General features: G+C 48.9%; 7 protein-coding genes across 7 annotated transcripts; 5 read left to right on the top strand and 2 right to left on the bottom strand.

Moving 5' to 3' along the window:
- Positions 1-757: 757 nt before the first annotated feature.
- Positions 758-3,544, top strand: N7508_006189 (putative cell wall proline rich protein; the record flags this gene model as incomplete). Its single annotated transcript, XM_058464255.1, has 1 exon — positions 758-3,544. One exon carries the CDS (start codon positions 758-760, stop codon positions 3,542-3,544), a length of 2,787 nt encoding a protein of 928 aa, XP_058318108.1.
- A 778-nt stretch (positions 3,545-4,322) lies between these two features.
- N7508_006188 (alpha/beta hydrolase) lies at positions 4,323-6,026 on the bottom strand (the record flags this gene model as incomplete). The annotated part of the gene is made up of 3 exons (XM_058464254.1): positions 4,323-5,116; positions 5,177-5,330; positions 5,388-6,026. The coding sequence occupies 3 exons, from the start codon at positions 6,024-6,026 to the stop codon at positions 4,323-4,325; spliced, it is 1,587 nt and encodes a 528-aa protein (XP_058318107.1).
- A 580-nt stretch (positions 6,027-6,606) lies between these two features.
- N7508_006187 (25S rRNA (uracil2843-N3)-methyltransferase) lies at positions 6,607-7,923 on the top strand (the record flags this gene model as incomplete). Its single annotated transcript, XM_058464253.1, has 1 exon — positions 6,607-7,923. The coding sequence occupies one exon, from the start codon at positions 6,607-6,609 to the stop codon at positions 7,921-7,923; it is 1,317 nt and encodes a 438-aa protein (XP_058318106.1).
- A 248-nt stretch (positions 7,924-8,171) lies between these two features.
- Positions 8,172-9,072, bottom strand: phb1 (prohibitin subunit PHB1; the record flags this gene model as incomplete). The annotated part of the gene is made up of 2 exons (XM_058464252.1): positions 8,172-8,690; positions 8,752-9,072. The coding sequence occupies 2 exons, from the start codon at positions 9,070-9,072 to the stop codon at positions 8,172-8,174; spliced, it is 840 nt and encodes a 279-aa protein (XP_058318105.1).
- Positions 9,073-9,267: 195 nt separating this feature from the next.
- N7508_006185 (ubiquinol--cytochrome-c reductase subunit 8) lies at positions 9,268-9,938 on the top strand (the record flags this gene model as incomplete). Its single annotated transcript, XM_058464251.1, has 4 exons — positions 9,268-9,299; positions 9,462-9,487; positions 9,649-9,826; positions 9,884-9,938. 4 exons carry the CDS (start codon positions 9,268-9,270, stop codon positions 9,936-9,938), a joined length of 291 nt encoding a protein of 96 aa, XP_058318104.1.
- A 2,732-nt stretch (positions 9,939-12,670) lies between these two features.
- On the top strand, positions 12,671-13,811 carry N7508_006184 (spermidine synthase; the record flags this gene model as incomplete). The annotated part of the gene is made up of 3 exons (XM_058464250.1): positions 12,671-12,701; positions 12,765-13,331; positions 13,531-13,811. The coding sequence occupies 3 exons, from the start codon at positions 12,671-12,673 to the stop codon at positions 13,809-13,811; spliced, it is 879 nt and encodes a 292-aa protein (XP_058318103.1).
- A 3,752-nt stretch (positions 13,812-17,563) lies between these two features.
- On the top strand, positions 17,564-19,710 carry N7508_006183 (uncharacterized protein; the record flags this gene model as incomplete). The annotated part of the gene is made up of 4 exons (XM_058464249.1): positions 17,564-18,039; positions 18,097-18,212; positions 18,282-18,598; positions 18,661-19,710. 4 exons carry the CDS (start codon positions 17,564-17,566, stop codon positions 19,708-19,710), a joined length of 1,959 nt encoding a protein of 652 aa, XP_058318102.1.
- Positions 19,711-20,318: the final 608 nt, after the last annotated feature.

Raw genomic sequence — 20,318 nt, 5'->3', positions numbered from 1 at the left:
GATTGGCAGAGAGCATGCCCACTTTTCCTCTTGTTGATTGGTGCCTGGAGGACCCCAGGATTGACTGATATGCCCTGGTTTACTAGGCCTCCCAGTGGAGATGTACGAACTACTGTTACCCAGTGGCAACCAGTCGTGACGTCCTCTACTTCTACCCTTTTTGTTATGTAGGCCCACCGTGTAGGGTAGGCTAAAAGGCTAGAACTACATTACTGCAAAGTTGGCCATTCTGACAGATGTCACCCAATGTGGAATGTTCTCCATGTGCAGGTACCTGGATACTATCCTTGCTCTTCAGGGGAGAAAGGAGCATAAAGAAAAGATTTGAACAGTGCGCCATGCTAAAATAGGCCATTATCCATCCCATCATCCCAGTCTATCCTAGTACATCCTAGTTTATACTATCCCCTTCTTCTATACTCCCGTATCTCAGCCTGAGGCATCCGTAATTACCTGTACCGTATCCGACCACCCTTTCCCCTCCTGGATTTGTTGTTCTTCTCTTCTCTCTTTCAACCTCTACTCACCGTCAACCTCTTCCCTTTTGGCCTTGTGGCCGTCCATTCCTTAAAAGTATTTGGTCTTGCTTCCACCCGGTGCGGAAGATTCAATGACCCCCGCGAGAGTTTGAAGGCCTCCAGGTTCCTAGGCTTTCCAGTCGCTGAAGGGAAGTCAAACGGTCTGGAGGTCTCTGGATCTTGTCAACCGGGATTTCGTGGTCACTTCACTAGATTTTCTTACCTGTTATTTTGTCGCCATGGCATCCATTTCACTGCCGCCGTCCCAAGGGTTCCCGCATTTCGATCCTCAATCCAACGCCCCCGGCAATCGTCACAGCATGGGTACTCCGTTGCCTAATCCTCCATTCGTATTTCCAGCACGAGACCCCGATGCTCCCGAGACTCAATCAGAGACCCTCGAGCGTCGGGAGCGGCCCGCATTACCGGCATTCTCTTTTAATCCTGGCTCTGAGCAGTCGTTACATCTTTCAGCACCGTCTATTTCGAATCGAGCCGGGGGACATCGTCGACGTCCCAGTGAGTTTGTTGGTGGCGATCATCTAGTGACCCCAGAAACGGTCGGGGGCGATAAACGAGAAGAACCTTCCGTGGCAGCTCAACCGGGGCTGCCGCCTCCAGGGCCAGGTGTTGGAAGAGTTCCAGGACGCCGGAACCATGCTCATCGTCGTTCTGCCGCGATCTCTAATGTCGACTTGAATGCAATTACCAAAGCACTCGGTCCCAATACTGGGGCTGGAAGTGCGCCTTGCACACCTGCTGACCCTCAACACAAGAGCACCATCGAGTCTCCTGCTCGACCAGTTTCTCAATCAGGCATGAGTCTCGGTCGTCCTACGCCCCCTGCATCTCCTCAATTCCCGCCTTCTCCTTCGATTCCTCCCGTTCCTCCGATCCCGGCTGCTCTCCAAGCGGAAGTTGCCTTAAACATCCAAGCCCCTGAGGCTGGACGCCCTGTATCTGCAATCTCACATGAAACCTCAGACAGCGCGGCCACAATCAAATTCCAGCAGCTTGAAAAGCCTGCTTTCACAGACCGGGTAACACCGCGACCTCATCGTAAGCCAAAGGCGAGGCCGAAAACTGCCGACGCATCTTTGGCTATTGATTTCATGCAAATGGATGATCCAGCGGGAGTCTCTTCGATTAAACGTTCGCATTCTGCAGCAGGGCATTCGCGCGCTCGAAAGAGCAAGTCCACGCCGCATCTCGATTCCACACTCTCACCCGATGATGCCCACTCGACAGACCATTCCCGCCCTTCGATTTCTGATGATGGTTCCGAAACATCCGACGACGAAGCGACGGAAAACACGACTTGCGACAAGTCAAATTCCAAGTCGAAGAAAAAGAAGCAGAAGCGTGTTCGCTCTTGGGCTGGTTCCATTCTAACTCGCACCAAGAGTAAGAGTAAGCGCCATGCGAAGCAAGACAAGCACGACAAGCATGAGAAACACGACAAGCATGACAAACACGACAAGAAGGAGGAAAAGCAAGAAGCAGAGGACAAACCACCTGTGCCTCGTGCCCTCGCACCTCGCCCTCCTGCTCTCACTCGGACCAACTCAGAAGCCGGATCCGCTCTCGATGTTGACTTTGACAATGACGATGTTGTTGTCATTCAGACTCCCACCAATCCAACCATGCCTCCGTCTGCTCTCGAACCGGTTCGAAATGATCGTCCCTCCGTTCCCCCTGTGTCTACCCTCGAGACTTCCTGGAAACCGAGGAGTTTCTATGAGCAGGAGACCGGCCCGCACGATAATATCCTGAGTAGCCCGATCATCGACCTCGACGCTGCACTGGGACCGTTCAATACTCCCGATATGCGCCCAAGTGACCAGGGTGCGAATAACAACAACTTCTCCGTGGCAACCCAGCGTATGTACAGCGGTGGTAGACGTGGTGAATTTGTTGGCCCAGAGATGCGTTACCACCGTCGTGCGGAAAGTGCCCCAGTGATGCCTCCGTTTGATCGCAGCGCTCTAGGCGCATTTCGTCTTGGTCCTAATAACACAGTTGAGACTCCGGATGTGTTTGACGAGGAGGAAGAGGACGCTTTTCTAGCTGCATCGCAGTCTCCCAAGAATGAGCGCGCACCAGCTCTCATTTCACCCGCTAAGAAAGCAACTATTCCGACATCCGAGGATGATAAGAAGTCGGTTCACAGTAATGATACCTCTGACACCGAGGACACCACCCGTGCTCCTGCTGCTAGCAACCCGCCCGAAACACCCGAAACACCTGCAAACGCTGGTCTGGGAATTCGGCCTACCGATCAATTTGCAAACAATCGAGAATCTGAGCAGACACCCGCGGTTAATGAAACTCAAATTGTTAGCAACCCCTTCACTAGCAAGCCTCGAAGCCCCGTGGAGATCTTGAGGGCGGAAGAGCCTGCATCCAGCGGCATGGGACCACCCAGCCCTGACGTCTCTCCTCGCTTCTTGGCTGTTGACAAGCGACCCTCCACGTCTCCTGTTGAGCTAATACCCAGCATTCCGCCTTTCTCGCTACACCCGGGTGTTTCGCCATCTGAGTCGTCCTTCCCATCCCCGGATGCCCCCCGATCAATTGCGGCATCCTCGATGACCGACCGGCACTTTTCACACTCTTATCATCATCTTCCCTCGGACTACCCCTATGCATCAGTCGAAGATGTTCCATCTTTGACTAGCAGTGCATCCACCATGACCAACACACTGAACCGTTTCTCGGCAGCTTCCTTCTTCCCGCGTGCACGTCTTTCCACCGACCGAGCAGCATCTTTCTCCGGTGCTGGAACCCGCCGAACCAGTCAAGCTAACGCCTCCAAGCGCACTAGCTTGGCCAGTCTTTCCAAGCTGGTCGGTGGACCCCATACCGAGCGGAGTAAGCTGAATCAGGAGGAGAAACCTCCTGGTGATGCTTCTGAAAAGTCGAGGAAGAAGGGTCGGCGCCTCAGCCGCCTGATGCACTTCTGGAAGGTCAAAGACAAGGAGAAGCCTTCCACTGAAGCGGCTGCCAACGAGCGACCCCAGTCGTAAGCGCATGTGCGCTTTGGTCTTGATGCATTTTCACTTTGATTTACGGCGCAACCTCGGCATAGCGACATCCTGACAAATTCTTTTGAGCCATCCCTTCTCTGCGTGTTTCCCATTGCCTATTCTCGACAAGCGTGGGCGTCTCCTTTCAATCGATCGATCTGTACATATTGCACTTTGTTCCGGCTTTCCTGTGGATTTATTTTTCTTAGGCGGTTTCACCATTTGCGTCTTCCACCCAGACGTTCATTACGAATTTCTTTACTTCTCAAGGCGTAATTGTCTCGAGTATGATCTTGCCTCTTCTTGTCAATCGTTTATGTATCTTGTGTGAGTGACGCACGGATTTATTGACTTTCTCTACGATCGTTGCCCTGGGCCTCTTTCTTTTTCAATATTTTTTCCACTCTTGTTTGGGCTCCGTGCCTAGAATACCATTCGTCCCCGTCGGAATCCTCCTGCGGGTCCTTTTTCTTTCATATCTGTGACTTGGTTGTGTATTTGTGTACTTGTGTGGCTTTTGTGTCTTCACTGCTACAGGTGTGGATATCATCGATAATTTGTCTTCCTCCCAATAGTTTAGCGGACAATCCGACTCCTTTTCAAAAGCGCACTAAACAAGCTCCTTATAGAATCAAGAGTACAACATAACCCTGTAGATGTACTGTCTTCGTAATGTTCTTGCCGTCTTAGACAACATAGAGTAACAATATATTTCGATCCTAGACTAGATGTATATATATCACACACTGGAGAGAAAACCAACCAAAAACAAAGCAATTTAATACAGGAACGGCAGAGAAAAGTCCCAGTCCCTCGCCAATTCCACTTGCGCAAGATGAATCTTCTCATCCTCAGCATTATCAAACTGCCGCTGAACAGAAACCAACCCACTCCCATCCGGCCGAACAAAATAAGGTGCATCAACCTCACACTGCGTATACCCCTTAGGCATAGTCCCCTCCTCCAAAAATGCACGGACGCGTTTCGCAAGACAAACAGAAGCAGCCGCAACAGAACAATGCCCATACCCTTTAACCTCAACAATCTGCGACCCAACAAAAGCCTCATTAGCCGAGCGCGCCGAGACAAGCGGACACACTGGGTCGTAGGATGTAGACAGGATTAACAACGGATGAGCAGTCTTCACTCCCTTTTGCGGGACATATGTATGCGTCTTCGGGACGGTCCATTGCTGTTTCATATAATAGATCTTGAAACTGGCTTCGCTGAACAGACTCTCGTTCAACCAGGGTGTGATTTTATCCAAAAGGGATGCGCGACCTGTGGGCCAGTTCTTTGGTCCGCTTAAGCCGTCGTTGAGGTATATGAATGCAAATGATTGGTCTGGCATTGCCTCCAGTCCGCCGGCTTGGTAGGCTTCGAAGGCGGGGGTTGCGTTCCCTTGGATTAATTTGAAGAAATTGTTTGCGAGGGTGTACCAGGTTGGTGGCTTATATAGTGTCGGGAAGACGCCGTTGTACCAGAGCATGTCGTAGGTCAACAGGCCGTAGTTGGTATTGTTGATGTAGACACTAATTGGTTGCTCTCGCAGTTTGGCCATGAAAAAGAGTACTGTTTCACGCAGTTCTTCTTTGGATGTCGCTAGCTAGGCTAGCGGGCAGTGTGTGGCACCGGCTTTGATGCACTCGTCAAAGAATCCGTCTAGCACAGTGTCTGTGTCTATCATTGATTCTTTTTCGTAGAGTTCTTCGTATCTTTGCCACTGGTTCACGATGCCGTCGATTATAACCCGTTTCGCGCGCTCGGGGTATAAGCTTGCGTATGTCTGTCCGAGGAGACTGCCGTAGCTGAATCCCTAGTAGATCAAATCTGTTTGCCCAACTGCCTCGAGGATGTTGTTGATATCTGCTGCTGTCTGTGGTGTATTTGTGTATTTGGCGTGCTCGCCCATCGTGTCGGCGCATGCTTTAACGAAGTTCTGTGCCCATGCGTAGACCTCGGGACTATCAATCGTCGGATTGGAAGCTCGAACGCCTGATAATGTTGCTGCTGCCTTAGCGTCTGGGTAGCATGTTGCTACGGGTGTTGAGCTATTGACGCCGCGAGGATCGAATGAGAGAAGGTGGAATTTATTGCCGACTATTGTTCGGATTTGTTCGCCTCGGCGGTACAAGAACTCGAAACCACTTGCTCCTGGACCACCAGGGTTCATGACAAGGTTTTGGGTAGCCTTTTCACTACGCAAGCGAACAAGTGGAATGGTAAAGGTCTTATCTCCAGAGTTTTGAGGATCGAACTGGTCCATTGGGACGGTGATGTTGCTGCATTCGACCTGGCTGCCTTTGAGATCTCCACAGGGTGTCCATGTTATATGCTCGCCAGAATATTTGAGAGTCGATAGTTTTTGTGTCTGGTTCTGTCTGATGAAGATGTCGTAGGTATCCCATGCAAATATCATCACCGCAAATACTAGTGCGACCCGGTAGAGGTAGAGTTTGATACGATTGGTACTCCTCCGCATCCTGGGTGGACTTTCTGGTACATTTTTCTCCTACATGTTGCTTTGGGCTCCCCTGAGGTCGATGAATCTGGGAGAAACATGTTTTAAAAGATCGTCTGAGCTAACGCCTGTGGGGGCTGAATCGGAGCTCCTAGTCGGAGTCCGGAGTCTGGAGTTCAGGCATGGTTATCTTGCATGGTCTGTCGTGGTCTGACGTGGTTTGACATGGTCAGATTGCTCGATTTACTTGTCAGATGCGGCTCTCGCCATTTGAATTGATATTTTAGCATGTTTGTGCTGTATTGCCGTAAATTATGCGGATTCAATCCTACTTTTTGACCCACAGGTAGCCTCTACACTCGCGTGACGTAAATGTTTACATCGGCTAATTCATAATCGTTATTCTCCTCGAATAGAACTTATATCTAAAACAATGAATATGGTCGTCACCTCAGTTTTCCCATACAACACGGTTATTGCCGCAACATGCGACGTCTATAGATCCTGATAACGATAAGGAAAAAAAGTTCCCCCCACATTGAGATCTTATTTCTTTCTCTCTTTCTCTTGACTTCACACGAATCCACATATCCCGTCTAAAATGCCAGGCCCACGTCAAGGAAACCGCAGGAGATCCCCTGGCCCAAAAGCGAAACCACAACGCGCGAAACAAGCGCCCCCGACGAACAAACAGCACGTTCAAAAAGTCGAGCGCGAAGCCGCACCAGAGCCCGAAAACCCTAATGGCTTCGAGATTGTCGGCAAAGTTCACCTTTCCCTTCAACAATTGCTTCTCGATGTATTCAAGACTGCCCTCCTTACGAACCACGTAGCCGCAGAGTCGGCACCTGCGAACCCAGATGCCGAGTCTGGTGAAGCGCAATTGGAGGATAAGAACGACGAGCTGGATATGAAATCTTTGATCCAGACTATCAAGGGTCTTCTTTATCAACGTGACTTTGACTCGGCATTTACTGAGGCTGGTGAGGATTTGTTGCGTGCTTATGCTTTGCGCTGGAGTGCGTCGCGGTCTTTGGGATATGCGGGGTTGTTGAAGGGTGTGCTATGCTGGATGAAGGAGGAAGAGGAGAACACTCGCGGGCGTTCCAGGATACCTTCTAACAAATGTACTCGCGTTGTCTGCATTGGTGGCGGCGCTGGTGCTGAGATTGTTGCCCTTGCGGCCGCATGGAGAGATTTGGGTCATGGCGAGCAGTCGCTTGAGGATGGTGTTGCCGCCGTGTCTCTGGAAGACACCCAGAGCAAGGAGGAACAGAAGGCAGATGTCAAGAGCGCAGCTGGACCAAGTCTCTCTGTTTCTGCTGTCGATATTGCCGACTGGTCGAAGATTGTCGACAGACTTACGCGAACCATCACTTCGGCCGAAGTGCCGTTCGCGCAAACGACGAGGTATCGGTCACCATTGCTTCCCTCCAATGGGGATAATTTTGATGTTTCGTTCCGCCGGTCTGATGTCCTTACTATCCCCGAAGAGGACTTGAGGGAGGTCTTCATGGGGCCTGCTTCTTCCACACCCTTCTCTTCCATCCTCGTTCCTATCATGTTCACACTGAACGAGCTTTTCTCTACATCCATGCCTAAGACTACTGGATTCTTACTCCGCATGACAGAGATTCTTCCTGCCGGTGCGATCCTGCTTGTTGTCGATAGTCCCGGCAGCTATTCGACTTTGAAGCTTGGAAAGGGACCGGATGGCGAGCCCCAAGAAAGGAACTATCCAATGAAGTTCCTCCTTGATCACACACTGCTGTCAGTAGCAAAGGGCAAATGGGAGAGAGTTTATACCGAGGAATCGAGGTGGTGGAGACGCGATGACAGGCGGTTGAAGTACGAAGTCGGTGAAGGTGCCGGGCTGGAGGATATGCGGTTCCAGATGCATGTGTATCGGCGGTTGTAGACTGCCACTCGTCTTATATATCACGATATGTAAATACCCCATAACGAGGATACGATTCAATCAAAACATAGCTTGTTGGAGTGAGGTTTGGTATTGCTACATATCAGGAAGTGGGCTAGATCAAGCCACTCCAGTCACGCCATGAGGCCAGGCTTGCCCCAAGTCGCGACAAAGATTGCGATTAATTGGTACATTCAATGAGTTGTGAAACCGGGGCCCATGATCCCCAAAACATCTTTATAATCTCCTTAACTCCGCAGACCCAGAAGAAGGCTGGTGCTCTTGCTACCATCCTTTCCTTCTCCACCGGGCAAGTAAGTGACGTTGGGGTTCTGGGACAAAGTCTGGGCGATCTCTCTGCTGGCGTCAATGCGACGGATCTCAATCAGACCGCTACCGGCCTTAGCGACAGCCTTGCTGATAATATCGGCACTCTCGGCTTCACCCTCGGCGCGGATGACGTTAGCCTGGCGCTCCTGCTCGGCGCGCTCGACAATGAAACGGGCACGCTCAGCGTCCTGCTGGGCGATCTGCTTTTGCTCAACGGCTCGTGTAAACTCCTTTCCGAAGGTCATGTGGGTGATGGAAACATCCTCGAGGGCGATGTTGAATTGTCCGGCACGCTTCATAAGATCGGTACGGATGCGGTTGGAGACAGCCTCACGCTGCGTGATGAGTTCGGCGGCGTCGAACTGGGCCACGATGGCCTTGAGGACTTCGTTACCGATGGAGGGGAGGACACGCTCATCGTAATCGGTACCGTATGACTATATAGCTCTAGTTAGTATTTTTGCGCAATCAGACGTTAAAAATCGTAGAAAGACAAACCTGGTAGATTTGGGGCAGCTTCGGCACCTCCGGGCGGTGCAGCACACGGAGCGTCAAGCTAACCATTTGCAAATCCTTACTTCCTGTTGTGGTCGAAATGTTGCGAGGCTTGGTTCGGACATCGTATACAATTGCGCGCTGCAACCAGGGAATCAAGAAATGTGTGCCTTCGTTGACGACCTTCTCTTGCACACCAGACACTCGGTCGAAGATGACGGCTCGCGTACCGCCCTTGACATCGTAAAGGGAATTTTGCACGACTATGCCACCGAGGGCCACGGGGAAAGCCAGCCGATAGACTTGTTGGAGGACGTTGGCCATTGTTGGAAGTGGAGGGGGAGATGATGAGGAGTCGATGATGGAGATGATGTTCTTTTGCTCACCTCTGAGGTTTCCCAATCGGGTTAGTGTCCATCCGAACCTCCAACTTCGCCCGACTTCGTCTTTTCCCTTCCCCGTTTTGCTCCTCCCAATCCCTTCCCACCTACTCCTCTCTTTTTCTACGAATCATTCAAAATGGGTGGCTCAGTTGACCCCAAGAACGGACAGTAAGTCGTTTTGCCCTAATCCCTTCGAGTGCCGGGCCCCCGGATGCGTTAACCGCACGATGCCTCTATGTCAATTGAGCCCCGTGCCAATTGAGGTCCTCCTATGGAGTCCAATTGCTTCATTGCTTGAATACAAATAAACTGACGCTCTTATTTCTATAGCTTCATCGGCAACTGGGGAGAGTTCGGTATGTTGACAATAACCCTTGAAACCCTCGCATGACTCGAAACACACGCGGAACCTATCTTCGACATGGCCATAAAGATCGAGACCAGAATTGAAAAAAAGACGCAAAGCGACATCACGGAACCAAACCATTCGACCGGATCGCTAATATTGCACTCGCAGGATGCCCGACCCCCCAGCGCATCGCCACCTATTCGCTGTCTCCTAACCGCCAGCGTCCTTTCGCCGGTGCCGCTAACGCTGCCATCTTCAACACTTTCCGCCGTTTCCGCCACCAGGTTCTCTACGTCGTTCCTCCCTTCATCGTCGCCTATGCTGCCATGGAGTGGGCTATTGAGCGGTAAGACTCCCCCGGAAGCGACGCTTCGGAATGTGCGCTGATTTGATCACCTTCTAGCAACCACTACTTGAACTCCAAGCCCGGTCGTCTTGAGGGTGGTCACGACGAGTAAATTGTTTCCTGTTTGGAGTGAGGTTGAATTGGTATAGCAGAGCATGATACACCGGAAGACTCTGCACTTGCGGGGAGCTGTATGCTTGTACAGTAACTAGAAAGCAATCGACCATTTGAAGTCATGTCGTCTTCCATTTTTTACGCCGTTTCCAAGCATATTTTGGCATCTTGAATGTCGAACTTGGGTAAGCGCCATTCTGGGACACATTATTGGCTATTGAGATACTAGCCCCACTTCCTGATATCGGCCACAAGTCCTTTGGAAGGGTTAATGATTAAGCCATCATTTTTGAACAATTTAAGACCGAGACACCTAGAACGAGCAAAAAACAGGCGAAGAAAGAGAGACGAAAGGACCAAGGCAAGGCAAAAGCAATACATGAGACAGTACACTCGCTTTAGGAGTTCGGTTTAGAAACATCCAATGCTTTATGAGTGACGATCTATACGAACTTACAACCCAAGTCGCATCTCAAAAAAAGTCCGGGTCAAAGTATTGCGGTCTAAGCCCCCTAGACGATTTCAAAAGGGCGTGCTTAATCTGAATTCTGTTCTACTCTTTCTGATCCCATTCCTCCGATGAAATGTCGCTCCCGGCAAAGGAAACAGCAGCAAGACGGGATGCAGTGCTCGGTAACGGTACGAACGATCTTCTGATGGTAAACAGACTATCTTCAGATTATCTTCTTTTCCCCTCGCATGATCCAATGCTCTTCCAAGCCCAGTCCGTACCAATCATTTCTTTTATAAAGCTTCAGCATTGGCACGGGTGAGTTTTTGATACCCTCAGTGTCAAGGGTCTGTAACCGATCACTTCCCACCTCCCAGACTTGAAAGACCTGTTCGAAATTGCCTGCAAGCAAGAAAGAACCGCTTGAAGACACCTCATACCCGTAGTTCAACCTAGTTCCTCGTCGCGCGGAAAAGTTCAAGCTTATGTAGGGATAGAATTCAGAGTTCCGGCAATATGAAAAAAAGGCACGGCAGGTACCACTCCTCCAATCCCAAACCCGAAGATTGATATCATTACTGGGCAATTTATGGGAAAGTGCAGCGATGAACGTCCCATCGGAAGAAAAATCAACAAAAGCAACAACCAAGTCACCGGATTGAAGAGCCTTGGCACAGTTGCCTTTGAGATCCCTGATTTTAGCACAGCCTTTGGAATCCCCGATTGCCTAAAATTAGCAAAGGCACAAACAGAAAACCCCTCCACGGATCTCTCGACAGGTTTGCAAGTATTGTCCCAGATTTTGACGGTGCTGTCCCAAAAGCCTGATATCAGGTTGTTACCCGGAGAGCAAAATAGGGATGTAACATCGTCACTGTGGCCAGTGAAGACTTTTAGAAAATGACCAGCCTCAAGGCTCCAAATACCAACGTCTTTCTTCATAAGAATCGCAATACGATCACCAGAAAACCAGAAAACAGGGCTATTAGAGTAGTCTCGTGGATAAATTTTGAGAGCATTGACTTTCCAATAAAGGCCACCCGTGAGGTCCCAGATCTGAACCATACAAGCCCGAGTAACCGATGCAATATTTTCCTCACTAAAAGGGATATTCGGCTTAATGTCCAGTGTTTCGAATTCTGTGTTGTTCGTTCTCAATTTCCACCACAAGGCTTCATACAAATCCTATACATGTATGTCTTCATTCGATATAGATGCGATCAGCTTCCCATCATGCGACAATGAGGCGTCTCAACCTCTATATGTCCTCTCCAAATATTTATACAATGCCAGTTCCATTGTCCCAAATCTTGATTTGACCCTCGTAATTTCCCAGTGCTATCCTGCCCTGCGAATAGGCAATTTTCGAACCTCGCTCTTTCCCTCTGAACATTCCAGACCTCAATAGCCCTGAACACGTTTGCTATGATGAGAATATTGTCATCGCCAGCGAAGAAGACATGCATGATGAAATCCACTTTGATCTCAAGAATTTGGAGACATTCGCAAGTATGATGCAGATGGCAATCATCTTTGAGAGATCAAGCAGCTCAAACAAAAAAAAGCATAATAAATCTCAGATTGATTCTCTAAAGGCTTGGTTTAGTTATTCTTTCTGCCATGATTTCTTTGTTTCTGTTGTATTTTAACACGTTGCATCGGTCCTTTAGTAGTAATGCAGTTGAGTGAGCTCAAATCATATCTATGCACTCAGATTCATCAGGCGTCTTCGAGAGCCAGCAAGATAGATGCCTACTGGTAGATCTAGAGGTCCCAGCCCATCCCTTGGCTAAGGACCAATGAGATGTGGCAATATCCGCTGAGCATTGCTTGCACAACTAATATTACAACTCGATATATCACAAAGAAGAGTGTTTTAGGCTTTTATACAGGCAATATTTGTCATGATTAGCTTGTTCACGGGTGCCGCGGGGTATTGTCCGCTTGATACGGAAGTTTCCGTACGACTCCGTGGTTCAGCCGACAATTTTGTAAAGAATAATGAATTTGTAGTCTTTTCGTACTCAGTTCCAGGTCTAAATATCTCACCTTTACTATGCAAATCAAGTACAAACGAGAAGAATCCGTGATGAAAACCTATAGATCAAAGGCGGTGAGAAGACCAGGGAATTTTCGTGCCCAGATTGCCCCACCAAGCCCTCGCCCAAAGGAGTCAAAGTACCGCAAAAGTTTGGCTTTTTCTTCGCATGCTCCGTCTCCCCCGGATCTCTTCTTCTTTTCTTTCTTCATCCCTTCGTCGTTTCAATTCTACATTCAAAATGAGCGAGCTTACCCACCCCACCATCCAGGGTATGTTCAATTACCCCGCGACAATTCTTCATCCCCTCGATTGACCGTGCTAACTGGTACTAGATGGCTGGTTCTCTGAGAAGTCCGGCATGTGGCCCGGTCAGGCCATGAGCCTGAAGGTCAACCAGATCATCCACCACGAGAAGTCCAAGTACCAGGATGTCCTCGTCTTCGAGAGCAGCGACTACGGCACCGTCCTCGTTCTGGACAACGTTATCCAGTGCACCGAGCGTGACGAGTTCTCCTACCAGGAGATGATCACCCACCTCGCCATGAACTCCCACCCCAATCCTGAGAAGGTCCTTGTCATCGGTGGTGGTGACGGTGGTGTCCTCCGTGAAGTCGTCAAGCACGCCTCCGTCAAGGAGGCCACCCTGTGCGACATCGATGAGGCTGTCATCCGTGTCTCCAAGAAGTACCTCCCCGGTATGGCCATTGGCTTCCAGCACCCCAACGCCCACACCCACGTTGGTGATGGCTTCGAGTTCCTGAAGAACCGCCAGAACGAGTTCGACGTTATCATCACCGACAGCTCCGACCCTGAGGGTCCCGCTGAGAGCCTCTTCCAGAAGCCCTACTTTGAGCTCCTCAAGTCCGCCCTCCGCGAGGGAGGTGTTATCACTACCCAAGGTTGTTCGTCACCTTTCTTTTTACCCTGCACTCCGATCAATGGTCTTTTGGTCACTCACCTCCTTCCTTCCCTTTCTCATTACCATTTTTCCACTCTTTGTTCTTCGAAAGGACCACCTGGCTAACCCTTTTCGCACCACCCCGCAACCAACCCGCTTGACGGGCTCGGTTTTGCGGAGCTGTGCCTTTTATTTTATAGCCGAGAACCAATGGCTCCACCTTGACCTGATTGCCGACCTCAAGAAGTCCTGCAAGGAGGTCTTCCCCGTCGCCGAATACGCCTACACCACCATCCCCACCTACCCCTCCGGCCAGATCGGCTTCATGGTCTGCTGCAAGGATGCTACCCGCAACGTCCGCGAGCCCGTTCGCACCTGGTCCGCCGAGGAAGAGCAGAAGCTCTGCCGCTACTACAACCAGGACATCCACCGTGCTTCCTTCGTCCTGCCCAACTTCGCCCGCCAGAAGCTCAACGCATAAATGTCGTGATATCTTAAAAGCTTAATGGTCTTTACCTTCTCATGACGATATTGAAATGAAATCACGTATTTCCGATTCACCCATAGTTTGTTTCATGCTTATCTGTAGAGTTGCTCCATTTAAGAGAGCATGACTGAAATGCGCATGTCAATTGGGCTGCTTTTGCTTGCCCAAGGTGGGGTGGAATTCAGTTTCTTAGGGCCTTGGCCCTCAGGCACCATGCCGGAAGGCCTTTGGCCTGAATCAACAGGCGGCAAAACATATCCAGGTCGTCTATTCGATTCCTTCCTGAACCAATTGCACCTGTCCTCGTATACTGTATCACAGATGATCAGTGAAGGTATCATATGACCAGATAGGCGCCAATGGAAGGATCAAGTGGAGTCCTAGCTAGGTATTCGGCCCTCTCGGATCTGCATATACCCAAAACAACAACAGGCACGGACCGAATGTATACAGGACATTCATACTGATTGTACATACCATTAGAAAACCCCTGGGGCTCCAACGGAACAATAAGCCGGCGGCTACAATGCAGGTACTGTTGATAGAGCTGAGATTTCACAGACTCAGAGTTACATCATTGTTGGTCTTACTCTGCCCTACAAAGGAATGATCAAATCTGTTTTTTCTCTAACATATTCTATGTGTTGCATTATTCTGCCAATGGAATCATCAACATAAAGATCCATCATGAAGGCTACGCATCAATTTTTTCTCTCCTGCTTCTATCCTCTCCAATCTCAGCTCAACTTCCCCTATGTACATCAGACGACATCAACAACATGGACGTGAGCGGCTGCACATGCCCAACCAGCTTCATCTCTGTCATGCTACCCAAACGGCCAATTGAACCCGCAAATCTGCCCTTGAACCTGTAACCCGTCACCTCCCAGCTCACCCGTGACACCACGAGCACAACTGAATACATGCTACTCCGGCTGTGTTGATGATAATGACAATTGCAACGGTTGTTCCCTCTGGTTCCACAGCCTCTGTGGATGTATCCATGACTTTCAATCTACGACCCATGGAACAACATGCATCTCTTCATCCTCACCACCGATTACCCCGTGTCAGCCTTGGAATCCTGTTTGGATGGTTCTTAGTCGTGGAGATCTCATTACCACTACGGAACTGATACCCGGTATCCTATCATTGAACTCGGCTGACGATCCAGATGGTGGATTCTGGCTTGGTCAGGATACACTGCGGAATAAATTTAGCGGACAAAAGTATGATCGGAGCACAGGTACTTTGGCTATGAACAGTGTCGCTACTCGCTCTGAAGAGCAGGTTCATATTCATCTGTGCTTTTCTCAATTCAGTGTTGTACGGTCTATTCTGGATTACTTGACTCGATCAGATTACTTGAATTTGGCGCGGGTTGATTTGGCAGATTTGAAGAGGCCTGATGCTCCTGAGATGTACTGCCGTGCTTCTACTAATACAGGTGGTGATATCAATATGTCGAGGGTCATATCTGAGTATCTCGATCACTTGACAAACATTTTTGGGTCGGATAATTGTGCCCAGTATAATGTTGGTGCTGGGGTTCTCACTGACAGCAATGACTACTCTTGGGCTTGTGTTACTGTTAGTAGCAGGGCTGCTGAGAGAATATTCTGCCATGATTGAGATATGGGCCCCGAATATGGGTTGGCAGTTCAAGAGGATTTCGTAATTTCTTTTGGCAATTTTGCCATATCTCGTTTGACAGTATTGAGTTTCCTATGTACCGGTGAATAGCTCTTGTGCTGAATTGACAAGCTTTACCCAGAAGCTTCCAGGCCTTGTTATATCGCTTTGTTCAGTGTATCTTTTTTGCTCTCACTTTTGGTGGCTATATGGGGGACCTTATCAATCATGCACCTTGCCGACTTGAACTAAATTTTCGTCGGACAGTCAAGCTACTTTATAGCACGATAGCAGTAAAGATACATGCAGCTTCCTGTTAGTTTTGTATCTGATCGTGGAGGTAAAGCGGGGAGCACTCTGATGAAAGTCCGATAATGCATGCTTTTCCGCTATTGCATTTCCAACAGCACTCAATAAGCTTAAATTTACTAAGCTTTGGGGTTTCCCCGCATCTCTTCTTTATAGTAAACGACTAATAGCTATCTGAGTCTGGGGTATATATCAGAAGACAGCTCACGGTTCCTCACATGAGAGAAGACACTCATCTGCAAGATGCCCAAGCCTTCTAGTGCTCATATCGAGGCCTCGGATGGTGGAATTAGTAAAAGAGAATATGCTGATATGAAAGAGGCACAGTGGACTGCTGAAATTGATCCCATTATCCAAAAGCAAGCCATTCGCAATATCGACATGCTCATAATTCGATTTACTTGCATCACGTATCTGATCACTTGTATTAATAAAGCCATGCTAGGATCTTCCGCGGTATTGGGTTTCAAGGAATCCAATATAGCTGGCTTGGTCAGTTCAACTCTATATGTCGGTTTCATGGCTAACCGAGTCTGATTTCACAGGAAGCATGTTCTCCTTTGGCTACCTTGCTATATGCGCTTGGATCACATTGATCCAATCATCTTATCACTTGCACCTCATATAGTTCGAATATCCCACCACATTTGCGTTGCAGAAACTGCCAGTCTCTCAATGGCTGTCAGGGAACATCATACTTCGTGGTGGAATCACAATGGCATTGGCAGGTTGTGGCCGATTTAATTCTTTCCTGGAATTGCGCTTCCTACTCGGTGCTCTTGAGTCATGCTCTACTTTAGCTTACTTACTCATAACAGCAACATGGTACACGGTCGAAGAGCAGCCGATTCGAATTGGTTGGTGGGCAATGCGTTTAGGAATTGCAAACTCATTTGGTGGTCTTTTGGTCTTTGCTATCGGTCATATATCGAAGGCTCTTTGGCATCTTGGCAACATCAATGTTCATAATCGGGTCACGCTAAACATCTCGGTTAGGTGTAAATAGACAGGGTGTGTGGGAGCTTAGACGTCGTTATCCTCAGCCGCAGAGCGCTTTACGGAGCAACCTGTCTAGGGCAAGAAAAATCATAACCGAGAAAAGGAGGCTTCACATGATTTTATTTGGTTTCACCTGGGTACAGGGGATGGACAGTGTGCGTTTGTCTTAGCACTGAAATGAACAAGGCAACGTGAGGCAAGGGTCCCGATCTATGATAATCTATCTATGTTCGGAATAAATCCAGACTTTGGATTTTTACTAAGAATCGGTCTAATTATACTAGGCCACGTCAGCAGCTGCAACTGAATAGCCTGAATGAAGCTGGCGTACACTTGTTGGCGAACCAGGGCCCAATGGTATAAACCCTTGATAGCAGCCAATAGCGAGAAATCAAGGTCAGCTGCCAAAATCAAGCGCCGCGGTAAAAAGCAAGAAGAAAACCAGAAACAAGTAGCAAATGTGAAGGCTTCTCCGCTCTTGATTGGTAGGACACCCCAGAGTCAGCACTAAGGGCTCGACTAACAACTGGTGATATTCGTTGGCAAAAAGACCCAACATATGAAGTCCACAATACCTTCACCTAAAACAAACAAGCCTTAAGTTGTGCGGCTAATCATATGCTTTTTGGTATTTAACCCCCCGGCTTGTTGCAGATGTCAAAAGCCGTCTCTTGCTCTTCATGTCTCAGCCCCATAGCACTCAAGCTCGACCCTAGCACTTCATTTGCACTTTCTTATACTTTTTGCTACCAACATTTCATCTGGGCTCTCGGTCATTTATGGATATTATCTAGTATTGATATCCAATGGCCGAGCTAGTTGGAACAATAGCCAGCGCCTTAACCTTTGCCGCCCTCGTCGCTCAAGTCGGCAAATCGATAGTAACCCTGAAAGAATGCTGGAACGACATCCAACACGCGCCCGACAATTTACGTACTCTTGTGCGAGAAATAGAGCTATTCGGTGAGATATTGGACGATATCGAGAGCGACCTTCAGCAACAATCTCTTGCCACAGCGCTGGGCAATAGCAAGCATGCGGCACAGAGTTATCGGTTTTGTAAGCAGGCGGCGGAAGACTTGGATGCGGCATGTCAAGAACTATTGGAAGATTTGAGGCCGGGCGGTACTCGGACTGACCGCAGTGGGAAGATGAATAAATTCAGAAGGGGTTATGGCGCTGTGAAAGTGGGGATTCTGAAGAAGGGAAAGGTCGAGAGACTTGTTGGGAGGTTGCAGAACGCTATGCGGCTGTTGTTGTTGTCTCAACAGTGTTATACAAGGTAAGCTGTCTTCCTCTTCCGTCGCCATATCTTGGAACCCTGATTGAATGTGTGTAGGGCGCTGATTCAGGTCCAACCCGAACTGATTGCGCAGAGAATTGCGCAGGATGTGACGCCGACAACAGTCACACAGATAGAGTGGTCTGAAGTGACATATACGCCTGTGTCCTATGGTACGTTGCTTAACACCAAGACCCCAAAAATGAGTATGCGACTGACAGAGATATTGGTCTATTTTGTAGCAGACAGAAAAGAATCCCATAGGCTAGAGCCATCAGTCTCGACATTGCATAATGAGTCGATCAAAGCCCAGAGAAGCAATTTTCTGTGGCGTCTCAGTCTGCCATCTTGGATTACTGCTCAAACATTTGAGTTAGCTGGCACGCAAGCGCGCGATGGTTGGAGATGGGGGTTTCGCACTTACAATGAAATCCGCGAGGACTCGAAAACAGTGCACTGTGTGGAAACCGGCAACCTCAAAGGGTTACAAGAGCTGTTTTCTTCAAAACAGGCTTCACCTTTTGATCGTGTTCATACTACTGGTTACACTCTTCTCTTTGTGAGTCATATGTTAATCGGTTGTCCACCTTGAGTTACATATGTTCAATACTGAAACCCTAGTTTCCTCAGTATGCACACTCTGCGAACCGGGCAGAGATTATCAAATTCCTTTTACAGCAAGGAACAGACCCTGGTCTTCAGGGACACGGCAAAGTCGACTTCAACACAGCCCTCCGGCACTTAGTATGGACAGGAAACATGTTCAGTCCTGAAAGTCGACATTTACTCCCATCAATGCGTCTCCTCTGTCCCTCCGAGGAAATGATCTACGACACACCAGAAGAAGTCCTCGGCGGGATTCTTTCAGATTTCCATGGCTCTGCAGAAGAGTTCCTCTTCTTCCAGCGCCAGTTTTGTCCGACATTCTATGATATGCCCCAATGGGTCCGAATTGCAGTGGCAGCCCGCGCAACATCGGGTATTTGGGATGCGAACCACATGCCTGAGCTAGTTCGAACTATTCTCGGCGAGAAGCCATGGAAGCCGGAAAATCTGCAACTCAAGACATCTTGGCGGTGGTGGACGGAGATGACATTGGTGCATTGCATTGCGATGAGAATTGGTGGAAGTCTAGCTGCGCTGGAAAAACTCCAACGAGAGCGGAGAGGATTCACACTCAAAGGCGGAAGAGGTGGTATGATTGAATTTGAGAAGAAACATCTAGAAGCACTGCGCCTCTATGAGGCATGGAACGCTTTATTCCGCGATCTCTTGCTGGCGGGTGTGGATCTACACCATGTTGTCGGTGGGATGACACCTTTCCTCGCCTTCTTAGGAGGATTTATATACTGGTGGGACTTTAATCAGTGTGCCATGAAAGGATGGGATCTTGCAGTTCATGTCTGGGTAACAGACCTTCAGACTGGGGGTGTGGATCTACAAACGTTTGGACCGATGGAGGAGCAACTCTGGAAGAAGGGGTTGACCGAACGCGATGTGTTTTGGAGAAGAAACTGGGGTTGGCAGCGGGTGATTGGTTTCTCTCATGGCCAATATCCCCATAGTTGGGGATTATGGCTCTCTGAACGATCTGATGGTTATTCAGGGGAATTCTGGGAGATGATGGAAGAGCCTACCACAGCAATTCCAGGAGCTTGGCCGGACGCATAGATAGATTCCCTGATATTATATACTCTATGTTCAAGGTGCTGAAGCCGTCTAGGCTAGGAAGATAGACGATTTTCATACAAATTTCTTATACTCCAAGTCAATAGGCATACCTATCAATGTACTTGACCTTTCTCTTCACTGGGCGGAATCCCCACAAAGACAGCACATATCAAAGCCCCCAGAAGCGAAATACCCAAATTGAACCACCAGATCACTCGCAGGTCCTCCAATTTAAGCGCCGTATCCGAGGAAATAAGAAGTGACCAAACGAGCGACGCGGGGTGTTTTCCAGAGCTTGTTGCTAACCAAGGGCCTTGTCGCGTATTATTCGGCAACATGAAAAAGCCAAAACAAATGACTAGGAGCCACCATTCTTTAGAAACCTGAGAGCTTTCAACCATACTATTCTACAGCTGGTTGTGACGGAACCACTGGATAGTGGACCTGATGTCAATTGAATGCCTCAGTGGCTTCGAGAATGGGTTTGATGTTCGATATAATCCCCGAGAATCTATTCTAGGATATGGCCACGATCAAGTAACCAAATTACAAAAGCAACTCGAGATGTTTCGTTCACTCCAAGTAAACCAAGTGAAGTCTATACTCAA

The sequence above is a fragment of the Penicillium antarcticum genome (genome assembly GCF_028974205.1).
Source record: "Penicillium antarcticum strain IBT 31339 chromosome Unknown utg000006l_segment0_segment0, whole genome shotgun sequence".
NCBI lineage: Eukaryota > Fungi > Ascomycota > Eurotiomycetes > Eurotiales > Aspergillaceae > Penicillium > Penicillium antarcticum.
Note: the sequence above shows the minus strand (reverse complement) of the source record. Positions and strands in the feature narration are given on the sequence as shown.